Source organism: Lonchura striata, chromosome Z (assembly GCF_050655825.1).
Source record: "Lonchura striata isolate lonStrDom1 chromosome Z, ASM5065582v1, whole genome shotgun sequence".
NCBI lineage: Eukaryota > Metazoa > Chordata > Aves > Passeriformes > Estrildidae > Lonchura > Lonchura striata.
In genome coordinates, this window is record NC_140740.1 from 17,972,892 (window position 1) to 17,993,728 (window position 20,837).

General features: G+C 36.7%; 2 protein-coding genes across 10 annotated transcripts in view; one reads left to right on the forward strand and one right to left on the reverse strand.

Moving 5' to 3' along the window:
• Nucleotides 1-3,900, forward strand: part of PCSK5 (proprotein convertase subtilisin/kexin type 5) — a 229,498-nt gene extending 225,598 nt beyond the window's left edge. For 2 of the 8 annotated variants that reach the window (XM_085566215.1, XM_085566216.1), the window contains exons 36-38: nt 456-571; nt 1,889-2,075; nt 2,662-3,896. In XM_085566215.1, coding sequence (XP_085422341.1) covers nt 456-571; nt 1,889-2,075; nt 2,662-3,068 — 710 coding nt within the window. In that variant the 3' untranslated portion in view covers nt 3,069-3,896. Of the gene's footprint in view, nt 1-455; nt 572-1,888; nt 2,076-2,661 lie in introns of all 8 variants that reach the window. The other 6 variants (XM_085566218.1, XM_085566219.1, XM_085566214.1 and 3 more) reach the window with 5 other exon arrangements.
• Nucleotides 1-20,837, reverse strand: part of ARSK (arylsulfatase family member K) — a 34,232-nt gene that overhangs the window by 7,893 nt on the left and 5,502 nt on the right. For both annotated transcript variants that reach the window (XM_021541529.4, XM_085566227.1), the window contains 6 exons: nt 19,107-19,266; nt 16,250-16,532; nt 12,564-12,735; nt 10,452-10,676; nt 7,409-7,633; nt 7,066-7,326 (listed from right to left, as the gene is read on the reverse strand). In XM_021541529.4, the coding sequence (XP_021397204.1) occupies nt 7,066-7,326; nt 7,409-7,633; nt 10,452-10,676; nt 12,564-12,735; nt 16,250-16,532; nt 19,107-19,266 (1,326 nt within the window). The remainder of the gene's footprint in view (nt 1-7,065; nt 7,327-7,408; nt 7,634-10,451; nt 10,677-12,563; nt 12,736-16,249; nt 16,533-19,106; nt 19,267-20,837) is intronic.

The window sequence follows — 20,837 nt, forward strand, 5'->3', positions numbered from 1 at the left end:
TAAAAAGAGTCTCTGACACACACAAGGTACATATGATGCTCCAGCTGTACCTAGTGAATAAAGGTTTTTTCTTATGCAACTAAAAAATTTATTTTCCTATTCAAACATAAATCTCTTAATTCATGGTTGTTTGAAAATAGTTAACAGGACAAATAAGTGTGCATTTTGTAAAGGACAGAATCTGGAGCAGGTTCTCCAAAATTTTACTTCATGCTCCAATCTAATTTATTTTCATGAATATCAAAACACATAAAAAATAAATTTTGTTTGCGCATAAAGCCCCAGGACAAGGCACAAGTTTTTTCTAATACCAACCTCTTCATGTGGAACTTTTCACTAATGATTGTTGCCACTGACAAACATCCTTTTGTTTCATAGCAGTGGTCAGTATAATTTTTAAAGTAAGTTAGCTGACATTTCCTGTTGTAATATTGTTGTTTTGTTTGCCTGTCTAGGGAAGGGAGCATTCAGCTGCACATCTTGTGTATGGAGCTACAGTTTATTAAATGGAATGTGCAACTCAGACTGTTTTGTGGGTGAATACAAAGTCCAGGAGACACCAGGACAAAAGGTACCTAAATGAAGGCTTTTTGTACACAATACAAACAACACATGGCTTTTGTCTGAGTTTTTAATGGTGCCTATCTTTAAGCTTGCTTATTTTTTTCCTCTTTTGGCTAGGGAAGCCTTGTTTCTCTTTCTGAGGTTACCTTATAGTCAACAAAGATATCGAAACTACATGAACAAATCCATTCTATTAATGATACAGTGGTTTTTTTTCTTCCAGTATAACTGAGATTTCCTCTTGGATTTCTGATGTCTTTTCTCTAACAAATCCTTCTGCATTTTTGATTGATAGCTCTTCTAGCAGAAAACTCAACCGGAAGGATAGGCTGAAATAAACACAGGTGTATATCTAATTGAGCAGGATTAGGTTTAGGTCTGTACCATAAGTCTGGGCATTCCACCTTCCAGATTTCCACACAGTTGCCTTCAAAAGATATTTATTCAAGAATATAGCAGCAAGGCATGCCTAGGATCCTACAAACCCTGGAGTCTCTGTCCTGGAATATCTTCTTGAAAATCCTACTTCATAGTATTGAAAAAACAGCCTTACTTGAGACTGGGGACCGCAGAGGTGTGCAGGTCTTTGCAAAACCTTTGACTCTAATTATGAACAGCTATGATCCTGCAATCTTGCACAAGTTCTTTCATCCAGATAAACAGTCTTGCAATCCTAACTGCAAGTTTGGTGAAAGTTTATTGGAGTTTCCAGATGTTCATAGTGAACATGTACCATGGCCAGGAACTGTGAACATTGCAAACACTCTAACCACTGACTTCAGAGCATTCTGCAAGGCAGATGTGATCACAGTGACCTCTGCTAGTCTCTGTAAATAGAGGTTCCCAGAAGCCTGAACCTTAGGAAGACTATTTGAATCTAAGCCATTTCCACAGAAAAATAAAAGCCACAAAATCTAGGAGAAATCTATTTTGCTAAAAAATTTCCAACCACCTTTATTCCTTACTTCTGCTTCTTCCCTGGGTAGAGAGAAAATTCATACTCTCAGCTTTTTCCCAGAATACTTCATACTGCTTCTTCCATGTCAGTTACTTTTCTGGCCCAAAATCCTTAAAAGCATGCGTAAATTTTAACATCCTGCCTACCTAGGTGAGATCTCTAAGCTCTTACAACACTTCACATCCTACAAGCAGATGACTGAGAAGTCAGAAAATAGGAATTTTTTTATTTGGTATTGTATTTTCTCATTAACACTTACGGTGCCCAGAGATGACAACCATGATGGTGAATGACAGGACAGAACTGCTAGGTCAGGTCCAAATCACACAAAATTAGAGGTGCGTTGCTTGTGTTCTGTGTTTGAAGGAGGACAAACTCAAATGTGAGAGATGCGACAGCTCATGCACTGAGTGCAAGGGACCTGGTCCTCTCAACTGCACAGTCTGTCCAGCCAGCATGCAGCTCTTCCTGGAGGAAAGCCGCTGCCTGCCCTGCTGCAGCAACATCGACCCAGCAGAAACCCCAGAGTGCTGTGACTGCAGTGAGACACAAGGTAGGACAATGCTGAAGAGCAGAAATAGTGCTAAGTGTTATTTGGTTGATTATGCTGACATTATGCTGCCTGAAAACTGGACTAGAGCAAAAATGTGCTATTGATAAAGTGTGCTTCTACTGCTTCATCAAAAACAGGGGAGGTTATACTCAAATAACAACCATTATGTTTGGTGCTGGAGATGGCAACTTCTCACACTCACAGCTGCTATGATAAATGACCTGGCATTTCATAAACTGACTTGTTTATAAATAAGCTTACTTCAATGAACAAACATCTGAATCATTGTATTTGTGTGCCTGCTAGCTTTTCTGCTTCTTTCTCTTTATTTCAAATCAAATAATGAATAATAGATATCCCAACAACCTTACTGACATCCTTGCTGCATAAGAACAACAAAAATAACATTGTGGTACCAGAAAAGCTAGGTATTTTGTTGACTGCTATTACTGTGCCAGACACACTGTACTAGACTTTTCACACACACACACACACACACACACACACACACACACACACACACACACACAAATGCAAGCTCATTTCACCCTTTTTTTTGTTCTTTTGTTTTTAATTGCTGTTGTAGATGACTGCATATTACAGACAACTCTACCCCCTGAGGAAAAAAGCAAAACTGTTTTCTTTGTTATCACTTGCATTTTGCTTCTGCTTGTCATCGGAGCCATTGCATTCATCTGGAGAAAGGCACGAACGAAAACCCAGCCTGTCAATAAAGGACGGTACGAGAAGCTGACAAATCACTCCAAAACCTCTCCTTCCTCTGTGAGCAACTATCAGAAGAATCCTAGCTACCATGAGGATCAGGTGATTGAATACAGAGATAGAGATTATGAAGATGATGATGATGACGAAGATGACATTGTATACATGGGCAAGGATGGCACAATTTATCACAAATTTAAATATGGACTTTTGGAGGATGATGAGGAAGATGAGCTAGAATATGATGATGAAAGTTACTCATTTAGATAACTTTTTACTAGTTCACTAACAGTAAATTAGTCCTATAAATTCCTATGAAATTATAGCTATTTAGTTAATATGTTTAGTTACTTGACTCACCTCCAATTTTTTGAAATTAATTATTGTGAAAGAAGATTCCTAGAAATATTTCTAGAAATTCTTTTCTTCTAAGCTAATATTTTATAGGCTTTTAAGTAGCACTCCAGATATAATCTGGTTAAGAGACCAAGTTTCTACGCATTTGTGTGGAGAATAATCTTTTTCCAATATGTATTTGTGTAACTAACACAAACTTTTCTTCAGACCTTTTTGGAGAACCCTGCCAATCATTACTAGAAATGTGGTAAGCAAGATGGGTGCATCTATTTGATGAATGCCACTGGGAGAGGGTGCCAGTAGCTCACTAATTTGTGATTAGAATTACTTGGCAATGCATACTAGAATAGGCAACTTGGAGGAATTTAGTTAGATTTTCTTCATAATCACTTGGTGTTCTCTAAAGTAAACACGTTGCACTTCATAGTCTTTACAGTGTATTTCCTTTGAATTTATGTATCTATGACATGATATTTTAAGACTTAGGATTCTAGCTACTTCTCATAACTATATCTTAATCACAGTTTGTATGAAATAGAACAAAAATATTTTATATATCAGCCTCTGATTAATCTTTACTGCAGTGTTTATCTTGCATTTTATGGATAAATTTCTCAGTATATAACAAAAGGCAATATTGTCTACAAGCATGGCACAAACACACATCAATCCTGCACCACGAGCAGGTGGTGTTTATATTGTAAATGGCTCAGGATGCTCAGACAATGGCAAAGGGGATATTTGCACTTTTCTGGTAATTTTTATTACTATTAAACAAATAAAAATTTTTAATTCTAAAGAAAAGTATGGCTGTTTGTTGTGAAGAATAAATTCTTTAGCCATCTTATATATGCTGGTATTCACTACATTTCATTAAATCTCAGAGTTTCTCGAGGTTTCCAGTAAGGATCTGCTCTAAAAACAACAATGGTGTATATACATATGTATATATGTGTGTATATATATATATATATTTACTGTTACATGGAATTGTGTAATTGTGTAAAAATAGCAGCTTTTCATAGCTCAATGCCTCAGTGGAATTTCCAAAATTACATAAGCCTAAAGACCTCAGGATAGTTCCATTTGTAAGATTAAAGGTGTTTTATGGAGAGATTTATTGCTTCCAATTTTAATTTTACCTTCTAGTCATTGCACCTGCAGAAAGAGGAATTAAAGGCAACATGACATCACAAAAGCTGAAACAAGTACCTACGTTTAGAAATGCTTTATTCTTGTTGCTAATGGCTGATAACACAGCTGTGAGGATGTGCTATGACACACTTCCTCACATTTCAAAGGCTTATTCCTAGCCTAAGCAATCTGAAACCAGAATGATAATGTGCATTTTGTTTACGGGCTCACAGGTTACGAGATTATATTATCATGAAATGGCCAGATGACCCTGGCAGGGGCAACAAATTATTGGAACCATGGTGTCACAGTCAGGACTGGTTACTCAGCCCTTTTGCCATGCCCTGGTTTCCTGGGGGCAATGTGGCCCATCTGACAAAGCAGGGGAAAAGCATCACTGGTGAGAGACTTGCCAGACTCCTGAAGAGGACTTTAAATTAGATTTGCTGGGGAAGGGTGTCTTCCCATCCATACCAACCCAGCCAGTCAAATATCAACACCTAAAATGGATGCCCAGAACAGCACCAACATCTTCTGTAAAAGAGATTTTTTAATATTTTTGAAAGTGTTAAGTTTGAAAATAGTACTCAAAGACACAAATTTAGGAACCTGTATCCCTTTACAGTTCACAACTAGGAATCCCTGATAAGAGTCTACAAGGAGACCAAGCAAGTAAAAGCACAATGGAATAATTCTAGCCTTGCCTCTAAAGAAACTTTGTGGAAAACTGGTAGAACTAAGGAAGGCTGTAAAAAAAAAAGTACAAAGAACACAACAACCTAAGTTCCTTACACTTTTTCCTGAAATAAAGGCATCCAATTATTTTTTAATCTTTTCTAGTCCTTGTTACCGTTCACCACCATTTCCCAGCTCTGGCTCTCATTGTCACAGACATTTATAACAAGTTCTAGTCTCCTGGAAAACAAAATATTTCTAATTATTCCTCAAGACTAACAGATACTACAACTTTTCTAAATACCACACTAGCAAGTACAGCCTTCTGTTTAAATAATTTCATCTTTCTACTTCGTGTTTTTAGAGGATACATATTCCATATTAGAATCAGACTGCAAGCCACGCGACACGGCAGAAGAATGATTTTATGTGGTCTCCCAAAGAATAACAAGCTCTGCTCTATGAGCTGGCCCATTCCTGGAGTTTTCTAAATTTTCAGAAGCCTGTCCCCATGCACTGGACTTCTCTGGACAGTCTGTGGCACAAGATGTGGTTGCAAGGCCTTTTCCCTATTTGTTCCTTCATTTCAGAGAGCATCACAAATGGCACTTTTCTAAACCTAACATTAATGAGTCTTAAAAGCTCATCTCTTCAAGGAAAGCACTGTTCACAGAACTGACAAAATACAATTTTCCCCACATTTCATTTTACTCCATTTTGGACAATGTGCTGCATTCTGTCCAGGCCTCTGGAAAGTGAGGAAATTCCTTTATTCTTTTTTCTCTTCAGCAAATTTTCACATGGATATAAATACTTCTCTAATTATGCAGCCTATTTATTTTGTTTAAGTAATTTCAACCACACCTGAACTAATTTTAATAAGAATTATAACGGCATGTGCTACAGGGTTTCAAGATTTTTTAACTCTTTGTGGGAAGTTGCCATCAGAAAATACATCTAGTTTTTTATGTTTATTTTTACTGGCTTACTGCTATTGCTGAGCATTAATAACAGATTCCAGAAAACATTTTTATATTAAGTATAATGTCATTCTTAACAGGTACTATAGCAGCAAGGATGGTGACAAATAACTAGCAAACCTAGCTGCTCTAATTACATATTCCCATAAATGGAAGAGTTGTTACCTAAATCTTACCTTTTTCCAAAACTACTTTTTTTTGGTCAGGTCACTGGAAAAATGGGAAACAGTAATTTTTTTCCTGCAAGCTTCAATTGTGTCTCCTCTGTGCACATTTTAGGTTTCAATTCTCCAGTCACTGATGTGCTGTAAAGCATTTACTTGCAGAATCTAACCGCATTCAAGCAGTTTTTATTTTATCTTATGCAAATCACCCTATCATTTTTCAGAGAACTGCTCTACTCATAGGTTTGGCAAGAAGGGCTTTTTTCGTTTTGGTTTTTTTTTTTTTGTTTTTGTTTTTGTTTTTGTTTTTTTTAATTTATGATGATGACTAGAGACAAGCAAAATATTAGCAGGCAGACCTTGAAAATGTGGGGAATCAAACACATGTAATACAGGAATGCTGATATAGTTAAGTACTTGCATAAACCAAATCTATGTTCAGACCTGTACTGGTTACCAACTTTTTGATGAATGTCTATTCAATCTAGACTTAAAATACACATATAGAATTTCACTGTAACTGGTACTTTATTAAATTTTGTAATCCTTATAAATGGAATTCCTTATAAATGGAAGCTCCTATTGAGTTTGAATGCTTAAAATCTGTACTTTTGCAATCAGGTAAATATTACATACACACAACTAGCATTTGCACACTATCCTTTCTGTATACACTTAGTTACAGAACAATAACATCTAAAACTCTAGTTTTGTTGTGCTGGCTAGTTATATAAAATACTCCTGGCTTTCTGACACAAAGCAGTAACAGTTCAGTTATCTTTACTTTCAATCGGGTACATATGAAAATAATTCTAACATTTGAAATACAGCATGATATTACAAATGCATAATGTTTTTATTTCCTCATTCAAATTTGAAATACAGCATAATATTACAAATGCATAATGTTTTTATTTCCTCATTCAAATGAAATCCAGGTTGTCTGTATCTACTTACCAAGCCACTTTTCAATTGCGTTCTCATACTTTTTTTGGTCCTTTAACCAGTCTTGATGCCATCTAAGGTTTGCAATAACACTTGAGTAATTGTGACCCAAACTTTGTTTCCAACTGACAAACTGTTGTTTGTTATATTCCTGAACAGAAGAAGAAACCTTTGGATAGTTTACTATAGAGCGAAGTATTTTGTCCAAAGAATGTACAGTTACTGGGAATTTCATGGCAAGATTTGTAAGCTCATCTGGATCAGCAGTAAGGTCTGTAACAAACAAAAGGTCAGTTAAGATTAAATTTGCACTAAAGTAAATTAACTTTTATGTCAAGACATAAAAGTAGCATACCAAAGAGTTGGGGTAGTACTGAAGAGCCATCTGAGTATGTGATGTATTTCCACTTGCCAATTCTCAGCATATACACAGAGGAATTCACATTGCATCCATGGAACTCACTCAGCACCCATGAGGGCCGAGGTCCTGTGGGTGACACTTTGCTCTCAGTCTTTTCACGTAGCAGTGGTATAAGAGAATATCCACTAAGGTTCTGAGGGACAGGAATTCTTGCTATATCTAAGGAAATATACACAAAACCAAAATGTTACTGCAGTCCTGATGACTAAAAAAGTCTAACACAATGCTACCAATGTCTGAATGTTGACAATAAAATGTGCTCTCCTAATTATTATCCCAAAATACACAATAAAAAATACCTTAAGGAACTTCCCAAGGTAAGCTGCCCAGCATCTTGATCAAATATATCACTTATGTGTAACTTAAACTTTAACAGAGATTTGTGAAAAGGGATCACAATAGTCTCCTTCGACGGATGGTGCTGTTTTATTCCTTAATCGTGGTTGCAAACATTTCTCTTTTGCTCTGACTATATCAGGCAGAAGAAAAAGAATAATAGAGCATGAAAGGACCCTAAGAGCTCCACATCCAACATGTTGTAACCATTTATTTCTTGAACAATAATGGTGCTGTAGCATTCTTCATTAGTGAATAATGAAACGCCTCATAAAAGGTGGCCAATATTATCACCTGTAACTGGTGGGGACATTTGAGGAGCAGGGCTACTTGCTTCTCTGGCAGGATTGGAGATAAAGATGGTATTTGAGAAGGTATTAACATAATGCATGTATGGAAAACACTGGATGACTCCATAGCTTACCAGATGACCACTAGAAAATGCTGTAATATCCATAAGTTCCTCAGCAGCAACTTATACCACAAGTTTCTCTAGCTCCCAAAGATCAGTTTAAAAGAATGCAAAGGTTTTTCAGAAACATTCTGAAAAACATAGCTGAGAATCCCAAGCATGTCCTAAAAACCATGTATGACTACTTTTATTTTTAATCACTCCACTATGCATTGTTTATAGTAATTCAAAATTCAAAGCTTGCCACTTCACAGGGCACCATGGTAGTATTTAATCTGTTCTGTGTTGAGTGGTATACTCTGTGCATATAAATTGCTCATAGGTGAATCTTTCCTTCATCAGCACATGTCTTCCTTTTTGTCCTCTGCCCAGCCAGCATCTGACAAAGTACTAGGAAGATTGGTGTAAACCCAGCAGACAGCTTCTGGGCATGCATGGGAAAAAAAAATTGAACAAATACATACTACATTCCAACAAATCAAAAAAGGATATAGGCTCTTCTGTCATCCTAAACCAGTAACGCTATTACTTGGAGGAACTGGATTATCTATGTGCAAAGAATGATCCAGCCACCTTCAGCAGCTCCAATAAAAGCTCTGCTTTTCCAATAGAGAGCCAAAGCTACTTCCATACAGACCAACAAAGCTAGTACTGCCTGGAGATTATGCTACATCCTGTTACAAAGGGCAAGAGCTGTTGCACTTCCAACTGTACATTTGTATCAAACAGATTCTGCTGAAATCAAAACATTTGCACTTTATTCCTAAAGTCAGTGCAGGAGGCAGTCTTGACCAAAGCATTCAGATTCCATCTTAAGAGAGATTATTTCCTTGTGACAACACAAAGCAAAGCAATTAAATTTGTCACAAAAATAGACTTGAAATCTGTTTCCTCACTAGTCAGCAGCAGCACGCAGACTGAGAACGTAAAACATGATAGAGATGGCTCTACAAGTGTTCATTTTTGTCACATGTGCCTTTTTGACATTCAAAGTACAGAGAAAGGCAACTGCCAGAACAGAAGGAATGAATTATGTGCATAAAGCTCTGGGGAAAAAAAGCTCAAACAAAAAACCCCCCACAAGGAGAAGACAGAAGGAGTTAACCATCTGACCAGTTATGTCTCTTGGGGAAAAGAGAGAAAGGAATAAAAGAAGAGATTTTTAACTCTTTATATAGGCTACCATAACTTGTATAATAACATCCGTATCTTGCACAGATAGATATACATAACAATTCGATGTCAAAATTTGGAAGAGAAAGCCACTCAGATTTTATATCCTATTTTTCAATGGATAACTGTCCAAAAGTTTTGAGAAGTCACCCACAGATAAATAACTTCTGTTTACTTTTTATAAAATCAACTTAAAACAATATAGAAGTGGGGTTTTCACTGACATTTACTGCTAGAAGTACAGTTTTATTCACTTATGTTCTCCAGGCAATTGCAGTGTACATGTGATGCCTCTTAAAGAGCAAGCCTTCCCAACTAGTTTGAAAAGAACATTTTTTTTCTGATTAGAAGCCTAAAAGATCACAGATAAAGCCTCAAAAGATAACTTTACCTGATGTTTAATTCCAGTCAGAATTCTCTTGCGTGGTTTATCACAGATAACTGTTCAAAAATTCCCTCTTAAAAGTGATTTCCATCTAAGTAATTTAAGTTTAGTTCTTTTTGTTTGATTCTCTGTCCAATACTGAGTATTTTCATATCTCATAAGGTAAGAATGGATATCCATTATCACATCTTTTTAAGTGTGCCCAGATCATTTGTACATTTCCTATACAAAGTTTCATCACATTTCTTCCACATGACCCTTCAGTCAATGAACGTGTCCTCCTCCTTTCAGGTTTAATCTCATCTCTGAATGCACTTACACTGTAATTTCTACAGTAAACTGCTGGGTATGAAGGCTAGCAAGGATTATTCATATCTAAAATGGGTTTTATTCCCTTTTTTTACTAACAAATAATCCTATATATAATCAGTCAGTGTAATTATGTAGATAAAAGTTAAAGTAATAAAGAAGAACAATCAGTTTCTTTATTTTATTTTTTTCATCCATTTTTTACTTTTTTCTTTTAAGTCTATGTCCATATATATGGTCCACAGATAAATTATCTCCTGTTGTGTTACTATCTTGCCTTAAAGTTGAGACATCATTCTATTGATACAAATGCAGAATAGTAATGGTAATGGAAAAAAATTGTCACCTGAAATTTAACTCACCAAGCATAGTAGGGTAGATATCCACAAGAGATACTACATTTGGTATTTGGTGCTGTTCTCTTAAACCTGGCCCCATAACTAAAAGAGGAACATGGGAACTTCCCTCATACATGCTCATTTTATAGAACTGACGGTGTTCCATAGCAAGTTCTCCATGATCTGCAGTGAATATAACGATTGTTTTTCCAAGAAGCCCAGTATTTTGCAGAGCTGAAATAATCTCACCTGCAACAACAAAAAAATACTAAAAAGGATACATTCAAAATACTTCTTCCAAGGTCTATACTTACAAAGCTTCATGCAAATTTCAAGGAACCCTCCTAGTTCAGTGGAGGAAAGTCCTCTTTTGTTTCACATACATTTGTGCAATGAAAACACAACATATACTCCTATATTTTTGTATGTACGTTTGTGCAACAAAGACAGGACCAAGATCAATGAAGCTCGTAGTTAAGCAAACCACTTAGGCATCTTAAATATTAAAACTTTAGGATGATTCATGCCTAAACATACTAGTTAAAAGATGTTATAAAATTACAACTGCAGTGCAGTTACTTTGCAATCCCTTATTTCCTAGATATGTAAGGCTTCCATTGATGTCTTTTAATTCATAAAATGAGGAGGAGCAATTCTGTGTCTTTTAATTCACTTTACAAATCTATTATGCTGTCCTAGCTTAGGCCATATGCCTAAAAGATTAGCTTATTTGATCATGAATTTCATACTAGTATGCAAACAAATTCATGTTCATTCATGGTCACTTTTCAAATTGAAAAATAAAATGCTGTAAATTAAGACCAACTTGCATTGTAAATTATCTAGCTGTAGACCTTCCTGCAAACTCTGAAAAATTCTGAATGTACAATCAATTATTTCTTCATAACTTTCAATAATATGCTTCTAAGGGACACTCCAAATGTAAGCTTTTTCTTCAGTCAATGTGTAACAGCTGTTATGCAGTTTACACATTTGAAATCAGCCTCTAAGGAACCTACTTACACCCTAAAATGTATCTTTTCTTCCAGCTCAGCTTTTACACTCTGTCCCCTACACAAAAATGTTTCCATTATTTCAGTTAGCACTTAATCAAAGAGACTTAGTTCCTCGTGTACATGGGTGTCCTGGGTGCAGAGGAATAACATACCACCTATGTCATGGAGGGAGCATGGTTTTCAGCATGAGATGCTAAGGTCTGCTGAAGTAGATTCAGTTTTACCTCAGTGGTGGGAAGGTGTGAACTGTTCCCTTAACTGTTGCTGAAGTCCAGGCAGGCTGTTAGCTGTTTCTAGAACCCTGACAAGCTGTAACTATTCCTGGAGCAGCAGGAAGACGAGAGAAGCTGCTGCCACCACCACTGCTGCTACTGCTTCTGCCACTGCTGCCACTGTCAGGGCCAGCCCTTTCAGCAGCTGGACCCTTTATTTGGATTAATAGCTCTCCAGGCTTAATTTTGTGCGTGTTTCCCATTGTTTCCAGACTGGAGGAAGGATAATAAACTGCAGAAACTTTCTTGCCTCATTGCTTTTGTTTTTCTGAGCTGCATGGTCCAGTGTGGAGGGGATGGAGATGACAGGTGCCATCTTGCCTTCATCTGGGAAAACCCCACTAGGTACTCTCGGGGTGTGTTTGCTTTTTTGTTGGTGAACACCCTTCCTTTGGGTAGAGCATTCTCCCTTTGTGCCATCTTTTATCTATATTGTAATGTTTATTGCAAGTTTCTCAGTAAAATTGATGTTCCCACTTCTGGTATCTCCTAGTACTTCCTGTGTTGTCAAAAGGGGATGGAGGAGGAGGGGCAGCTTCCATGGGGTAATTTTCCCATTGCATTTTAAACCAGTGCAATAGGTAATGCCATAATTTGCTGCAGTCCCTGGTTTTCTACAGAGCTTCTGACTGCTGGCTGTGATTACTTTTCAGAGCCTTTCAATTAACCTAAAGGGCTATCCTGTCATTTATTATATAGACTGAATAAGCAGCTTCCACAACTTACTCTCAGATGTGAATTGTAGTGGTTTGTTTTCTATCTTTTTCCCCAAAAGATCAGCCCTATCAGCATTTTCTTTTAAAAAAATCAGAACTAGAAAACCCACTGTGTAATAAGACATTACCTACCCAGCATGGCATCTGTCTCTGCACACATAGCATAATAAAATGCTCTAATATTTCTCACTTCTTCCTTTGTAAACTCTCCAGTGCAATTCTTCGTGTACGATGAGTAATAGTCTACTGGATGCATCTCTGAAAGAGAAGACCACTTGGGTATTTTAATAGCTTCATAATTTACCTAAAAAATAAGAGGAAATTATCATTACTTTAGCAACTGAATTAATAAAGTTTTTTAACAGAGATTTAATTTAAGAAATTATAGCATAAATTCACAGTTCTCAATTTATGACCCAGGAAACACTAGCTGCTTATTTGTTACACCATGCAGCTCTCTCCTCCCTATGTCCCCACAGTTTCCAAAAGTAAAGTGTTTTTTAAAAACTTATGAAAATCAACAAGAAACTAAGGCTAGGAGCTACAAATATGTGCTTCACCAACTGCTGTATATTTTTAAGAGAAGTATCACAGAACACTCTTCTAAAGTAGTGAAGTAGTCTTCATAAAGTAGGTACAGAATATTGACATAGAGTATTCATAACTGCAGAGTAACTATAAACCCATAGATCTAAAAGATTGGGTGTTATGTGGGACTAGAGAACATGGAAAACCATGTAACCTGGGAAAGCCTCCAGGACAGTGATGACAAATCTTGGCATCTTGATAAAAAGAACTGACTACATTAGTCCAATTTTCTTATGCTTTCTACATGTTTCTACATATGCCAATCCATTTAGCTATAAAGAAATGTAAGATCAGTATGAAACTAAAAAGACAATCTATTTGTATATTCAAGCTATGCATAGTCACAGGTATTGTCTGCTTCAGTACTAGCTTTAGAGTCTTGAAATTTGACATACACATTTAGCCTTGGCTGTCATACTTGCAAATATTCCCTTAAATAAAAGGGAACTTTAGGCAATTAAATAAATAAGTAAAAGGGAACTTGAGGCAATTTCCTCTTGTACTTTCACTTGTTACTTGGAGGAAAAGCCTGACAGCTAAACAAGCTGATAAAACTACAAGAGTTCAAGTGCCCATAGAAGTAAAACCTGGCTTTGTAACAGTAAAATAGATACAACAAAATGTAAGTTTCGTTAGGATCTATAGAAAACACACTACTAGAAAAAATTCACAAAGATAAAATAATAATGCTTCAGTCATTTTCTTATTGCTCAAGGTTCTTAGCTACATTGTGGAGTTATATTTTGGACTTTGTAAATGGTATTGATTAGCTGTTTAAGATAAGAGAGCAAAAAGTGTCCCTCTCCATCCATGATTTTTTTCTACAGGACTTCAGCCTAGTTTTAAGTATTCACAAAGCCACAATCCCTTTTCTGCTAATGGTAATGTCCTGGGTAACCCAAAATGTTACTGCATTCCGTATCTATCTGTGCTGTAAGATAGTTACTGTGTCTTTAAGACCTGAAGCATGACTGGAACCAGACTTGCAGGGCAGCCGGGAGATGCCAATTCCTTTGAAAGGTCAAGAAACCCAAGCTGACCCCCTCTTCTGCTGAAGGAAGAGCCTCTGTTTCAAAGGGGGTTGATGTGGTGAGTTTCTGGGCTTCCAACTGTAGCAACTCAGAAAAACTTCTGTTTAGCAAACAGAAACTGTATTCCCAGTGATCTTTGCAAACTCTACGGGAAGCGAAGCTTCATCAAGGGGTTAGGCCATCCCACATCAGTGTCCACAGATCAGTTTCCCCTGCTCCTTCTCCAGCACACCAGCAGATCAGAAGGCATGAGCATCAACACCAGCGGAATCCAGCCAGTGCAAGAGGAAGTAGCAAACAGCTGTGCTGATCCCACATATGCCAGAACTTCCTATCTGTCACTAGACTTTCGTAAGCTCCGACCTTCCCAGGAGGGTTTGCTACTATCTGTTCCCTTTGTTTCTTGGTGTGCATGGTCACCCATGGCAGGTGCCACCTTGGAAAGAGCCTGACAACCACTTCCCTTTGCCCCCTGGAGGCAGTCAGCAGTGGGAGGTTGTCATATTAGGAGGCAGCACCCAGTTTGGGGTCTCCTTGTTCCCGTGGAGCTCCTGCAATTCAGCAAGTTCATATCCAGTGATTATTCACTGCTATTTTTTGCATGTTGCTGTTTCACTTGCTAGTAAACTTATTTTTTCACTTATATCCATTGGTATTGGTTCCTCACTGGTGGAAAGGGATTGGTTGAAATTAAGGGGAGGAACTTATTTTAGAATGTCTACCTCTTTGAATCGTCTTAAACCAAGACACGTAATTCATAACTAGGAAAGAAGTCACATGCCCTGGAAAATTGACAGCTTGTGCAAAATACAGGGGACCATCTGCTTAACAACACAGCGTTTCACAAACACACTGTGTTGACACTCTGTTCCGTACTACAGCCCAAATAAAAAGGACATTTAATTCAGTTCTTCATCTGTGTGATCAAACTTCTTCATGAGATTGCCTCTGTGATTTTAAAAGACTGCTTCTTCCATGACTAAAAAAGAGCTACATTGCAGAACAACCAGCCAATGGTCAGTAAATGGTAATATGTGGCCCACACAATGCAGTATGTATACACAGTGGTGGGAAGGAACCCAGCAAACTGTGCAGTTAAGGTATTCTGACTGAATAAAAGATGACAAAAATTTGTCAAAGATGTTGTGACTATGACTCAAAAACTGTCTGTGACTCAAAAAAAAGTACCTACACTTCCCAAGACACATCTAACCAGCACCCAGCAAGTTTTTCTTAATAACTAAGCTAGATCTTTTTGTAATTGAAAGGGTTTTTTTCCAAAGTTCTTCCTCTCTCCACAACTTCTCACCATTCCCAGAAGAACCCACAACCCTCACTATTACAAAGAAATTCACATCTCTCAACTTCCACTTGTAAATCTGTTTTTTCTAAGTATTTGTATTTTTGGTACACCTAGATAAAGAAGTTTAACAATTCTGTCATGGAAAAGGCCACAAGTTACATAAACTGCATATGGAGATGTTTTTTGTTTTTTTGAAGCATAAAGTCATATCAACCTAATTCTAATTTTTCAGCTGCAGAGAATATTAATGCCTTTCTGCAATTAAATCTATGTTTATATTTTATGGCAGATAATGGCAACTGGAAACTATACAAGACAGAAAAGAAAGTATTTCTTCTTTGGAATGGACTGCTATTTCTTAATTTTGCACATACAGACATAAGGACACTTTCTTGTGCTTCAAACCCTACAGAAGCACAGAAAAAGTTAACAGAAAAGGAAGACTTCTGTTGTGTCTTATCTTGTTTTATGTTCTAGGTCCATACTGCAGAAAAAGTCAATCTTTCTTGTAAAACTCAGACAAAATCATTACACATAGCAGAATTTCTAGAAAGCAAAATACAGAATGTTCATCATAATGAACTTCAGACCACTACCTAAATTAATTTACAACTAAGAATAGCAACAATCCCATTTTTTAATGTGTTTCTAGCCATTGAACTCAATACTTATTTATTGATTCAATGACTACTACTAACAAACCTTTTCTCACAACAGAGTCACCTTTGTCACCCGTATTTTCTTAGCCTTTAATCAGAAATCTAACATCTCATTCAAGTACTTTTTACTGCATAGTGAAATATCAAAACTTGGTCTATCTTGAAAAAGCAGTTAAAATATTGTTTGTAATAAGTACAGTTATTAATAAATTAATATTCAAATTTTTATTCACATACCTTTTCAAGCCAATAGGGAGATGTTAAAAATGTAGAGGATCCAAAATTTTCTCCTGCATAGGGTGATGGATATGGGTGTGGTAAATTTAGTCCCAAGTAAAGAATAAATGGTTGAGTAAAGTTAACAGCTTCTTCCTTTATCCAGTTTACAGCTTTATCAGTATTTCGCCAATCTGTTTCCATTACTCTAATCTGCTTCCTATGGCCTGTAACTTTCACCATGGGTCTTCCTTCTTGTCGAAGCAGGAAGTTAACATCCCTAGTCCAAGCTTCCACACGGTTACTAAAAATACATACACAAGTCACATACTCAACAGAAAATGTTTTCTTCACTTTTTCTCCAAGCAAAAAACATTATGAATTCCTGAAGAATTCAGTTGCAATCTACTTCCAATTCCTGCATAAAGGAGAATTGTTATTCAATTGAGCAATAATGATTGTGCATCTATTTTATACTCAGACCTTCAGCCTTTTTATGTTTGCTTCTGAATCTTCTTTCGTATTTATTATCCATTTATGTCAGAATGGCTCTTCTCACATCTACAAAATAATACTTAGAAATACCAGTCTATCTTGTGGACACTTCTCCACATTTTGGCACAGATTGACACACTATTTATTTGTAAACTAGGCCTGAGATTTTTATGTGAAAGAGTCTAATGGAAAATAACTTCACTGGTGAGGCTGCCTTTAGAAACAACATTCTGGATGAGGCTTGTAGTATTAATTAAATACACTTTAGAACAAAATTCTGTGAGAATTATTTCTCTTGTATAAATCCTATCAAACAAATAACATAAAAAAGTGTAAAGAAAGCAAGAAGGAGGGAAAACCAGCAAAATTTTAATGAAAAAATATTTTTTAACAGATTTTCCAATGTCATGGCAATTGTTATCTTTCTAAAAGACTAAAAAAGCATCTGAGCTGCAAATATCCTTGTTTCTTTGCTACAGTGAATGATGGTAGACATTGGTAAGAGGCAGACTATCTAAGACCTTGACTAATCTTCACTTTGTTCATGGCAATTTCAATATAACCAACCAAATTACAAAAGGAAAGTATAAAGCTGCTCAAAGTTTGATCGCATGCTTTTATCAAAACACATTATTAGTTTTTAAAGAGCATCTAACTAGTCTTATCCCCAAAGGAATTTTTCCAGTGCACTTTAACTTCCAGAAAAGCTATTCAGAATTATCTGTAACAATTCTTTTTATTGTTTAAACTCCTTGTTTAGGCCCACACTTTCAACCTAAACAGGCTTAAATAAATTACTTAGAACAAATTAAGGTATCTGGTTTACAGAGAAACCATGTTTCATAAACATTAAAATGAAATTATGATAAAGGAGTGTATGTGGGGGTGTGTCTAATTGCACCTATGTCACAATACTGATTTATACAGAAAAATTACTATGTAGGCCATAGGCCAGTCTGATTATTCAGTCAGACTGAGATTAAGATCAAGTTTAAAGAAGAAAATCTCCTCTTAACTAAGAAGGAAGCAATAAGTAACTCTAACCTGTTTAATATTAAAGAAAAGTCTTCTCTTTATTATTATTTCAACAAAGAACATAATTATTAATCAGTGAGATAGAGCATGTCCATAAAAACAGCACAGAATGAAGATTCCCCTACAGCCCATGGAGAAGATTGTGAGGAAGGCTGTCCCTCAGCAGTCCATGGAACAGATATCCACTTGAAGCCTATAGAGTACCCCACACCAAAGCAAATGGATATCCAAAGAAGGCTGTGATCCTGTGGAAAGCCTGCACTGGATTTCCAGCAGGACCTGCGGACCTGCAGAGAAAGGAATCCATGCTGGAGCAGGTTTACTGGCAGGACTTGTGACCCCATGGGGGGACCCACACTGGAGCAGTTTGTTCCTGCAAACAGGAGTGCATCCCATGGAAGGAACCCATGCTGGAGTACTTTGTAAAGAACATCAGCCCATGGGAAGGACTCACTTTGGAGAAATCAGTGAGGGACTGTCCTTTCAGTGGGGGAGGGACACCATACCGAAGCAGAAGAAGGTTAGGAGGTCTCCATGTGATAAGGAATGAATGGCAGAGACAATGTGTGATGAACTGACCACAGTCCCTATTCCCAAACCCTGTGAGTAGATGTGGTAGAAAATTTGGAAATTAAGCCTGGGTAGAAGGCTGGTGGAAAAGTATTTCAAGATTTGGGTTTAGTTCTCATTCCATTACTCTGGCCTCTAATTGGCAATGAACTAAATTAATCTTCCTAAGTTACGTCTGCTTTGCTGTTTACCTGAGTGATCTCTCTCAGTCCTTATCTTCACCATTGAGTCACTGTTTTTATTCCTTCCCACCACTGGAGGAGGTGGAGTCATAGAACAGTTTGTTCTCACATGCTGGCTGTGGTGTGTCCATCCAGGGTCAACCCACCACAAAAGCACATGTCTTTGAACACTTACAGCCTTCAAAAAAACCCCTCAAAACCTCTGAAATTTTGTGACAGTAGGCTTAATATTTAATTATTATAAGTATGGGGTTTTGTTCTGGTTTTCCAACACCAGGAAGTCAGGAAGTCTTAAGGCAATGCAAAAACAGTTTATGAATTTCACTTAGGGAGTAATAATAGTAGTGGAAGAAAATTACCATGTTGGGCAAAACCAGTTTCTGTATTACCTTTCAACTACAGATAAAAGCCAAAGTACAGCTGCAAAAGATATACTTGCTTCTCCATAAAGTTGCAGGACATATCTCTGCTAGGTACCTAACACAATTTCTTTTAAAGCTACTATCATTTCAACTGGAGACCGAAACCATGTGACAGCTCCCTACATGATATGTTCACTGCTGCCCTTTTAACAGCAGGAAAATCTACCAGATTACCTTATTGAATGATGTCCAGAAGTAAAGTCCAATTTCCCAAACTTCTGTGTATGGTAGCCATGCTTCTCCATGAGATCCATCCATGTTACATAACCTGGATCTAGACCTTTGAAGTTATTCCAAGATTCTGTTATATGAGTGAAAAGACCACTCCACATAGCTGGGGAAAAAAAAATGATGAGTAATTAGTATTCCCACCTATAAGGTTGAGAAGGGATTAATCTTCTCATTATTACGGAGGTAAAAAGTCCAAACTGTGATACAATAGAACAAGGAATACAAAGTATCACTCTTCCAAATCTTATTTCATCATCAATACAAGTATCAAAATTTACTCAAATAATCCCCAGAATTGCAGAAGAAGGTCCTATCTTTCCAGGTGCTATGCAATCATTAAATCAAGTTTTAATTAGATCAGAAAATATTCTTGATTTCTGAAAGAAAATGGCATGGTAGTACAGATCCTGATGAAACAATCCTGTATTTACATGTGTTTCAGAGTATTAGTTACACTTACTACAGTTGATTTAATGTGAGTCTAAAGTTAAGTATAGTTGTGGACAGAATTACAATATAGTATTTCCATAAATACAATATGCCCTCAATTTTATTCTTTATAGGTAATCTACTTCACTACGAGTTGCAGAAACAAAGTGAGAATATTAAAAAAGATATCAAGAAGAAAGGAAACCAAAGCAAGAGTTGCAAAGGAACTATAAGGAAAGATTTTTTAAGTGAGTTCCTATTTCTTTGCAGTTTATCAAGAATCATTCACTCTTTCCTGTGCTAATTAAAAGTTAAAGGTAGTCCCAAAACAGAACTAAGTCATTACACAAGCAATAGAAATATCCTGTAAGCAAAGTGCATCAACCCCACATGGTCCCTTCCCCACCCCAAGGCCATCTTTCCCGCTATCTCTTCTTGTATCATCCCTGACACCTCCACAATAGATGCACCCTCTGTTCATTGCGGGTATTCAAGCTCCTGGCTAAGCAAAAGATGTCCTGCTGGTTCAGAGCCCCATATATGAGCTCAGTAGTCACAGCTCCTTATATAATACTACACATAACTGATGAATCATTTAGTTCATTATGCATTTTCTTTCTCACAAGAGTACTAACCTGCCATTTTCAAAAACTTCTTAAAATTAAATAACATTAAATCATTGTTCTTAGCAATAAAAATTGGCTGAAAGACTCAAGCATCAAGAAAAGAAAAGGAAGGAAAGACTCAAGCATCAAGAAAAGAAAAGGAAGGCCAACTGCTTGTTCATGTCATGTCACCCACTTAAAATGTGACCATGAGAAAAAGAAACAGGGACTAGGTAATCAATAAAGGTAATATTAAAAATGTAACACTATATTTGACTGCCTTTGTCTGCTGCTTCTTTCAGTGTATGCTTTGAGAAGAGGGGGGATCTTTTTATAGCTACAGATTAAGGAAGGTCTTTGCATCAACTGAAAGACAGAAATGTTTAAGATGTAATCTTTACTGAGGAATATAGTTTCCTTCTACCTTCCTAGCAAATTCTGCAAGTGTGAAATTGAACATAATCACACTAAGTAAAGAAAAACATGCAAGTATTCAATTAAAGCTAAATAAAGATGTGTCACGTATCTAGAAGACAGGGCAACTGCTACCACTTTATTCAGCTATTATTACTCTTTGCTGAATACAGGAAAGATATTGAATGACTTTGTATTTGTATTGGGAAGAGAGAGTAGTTCTAAA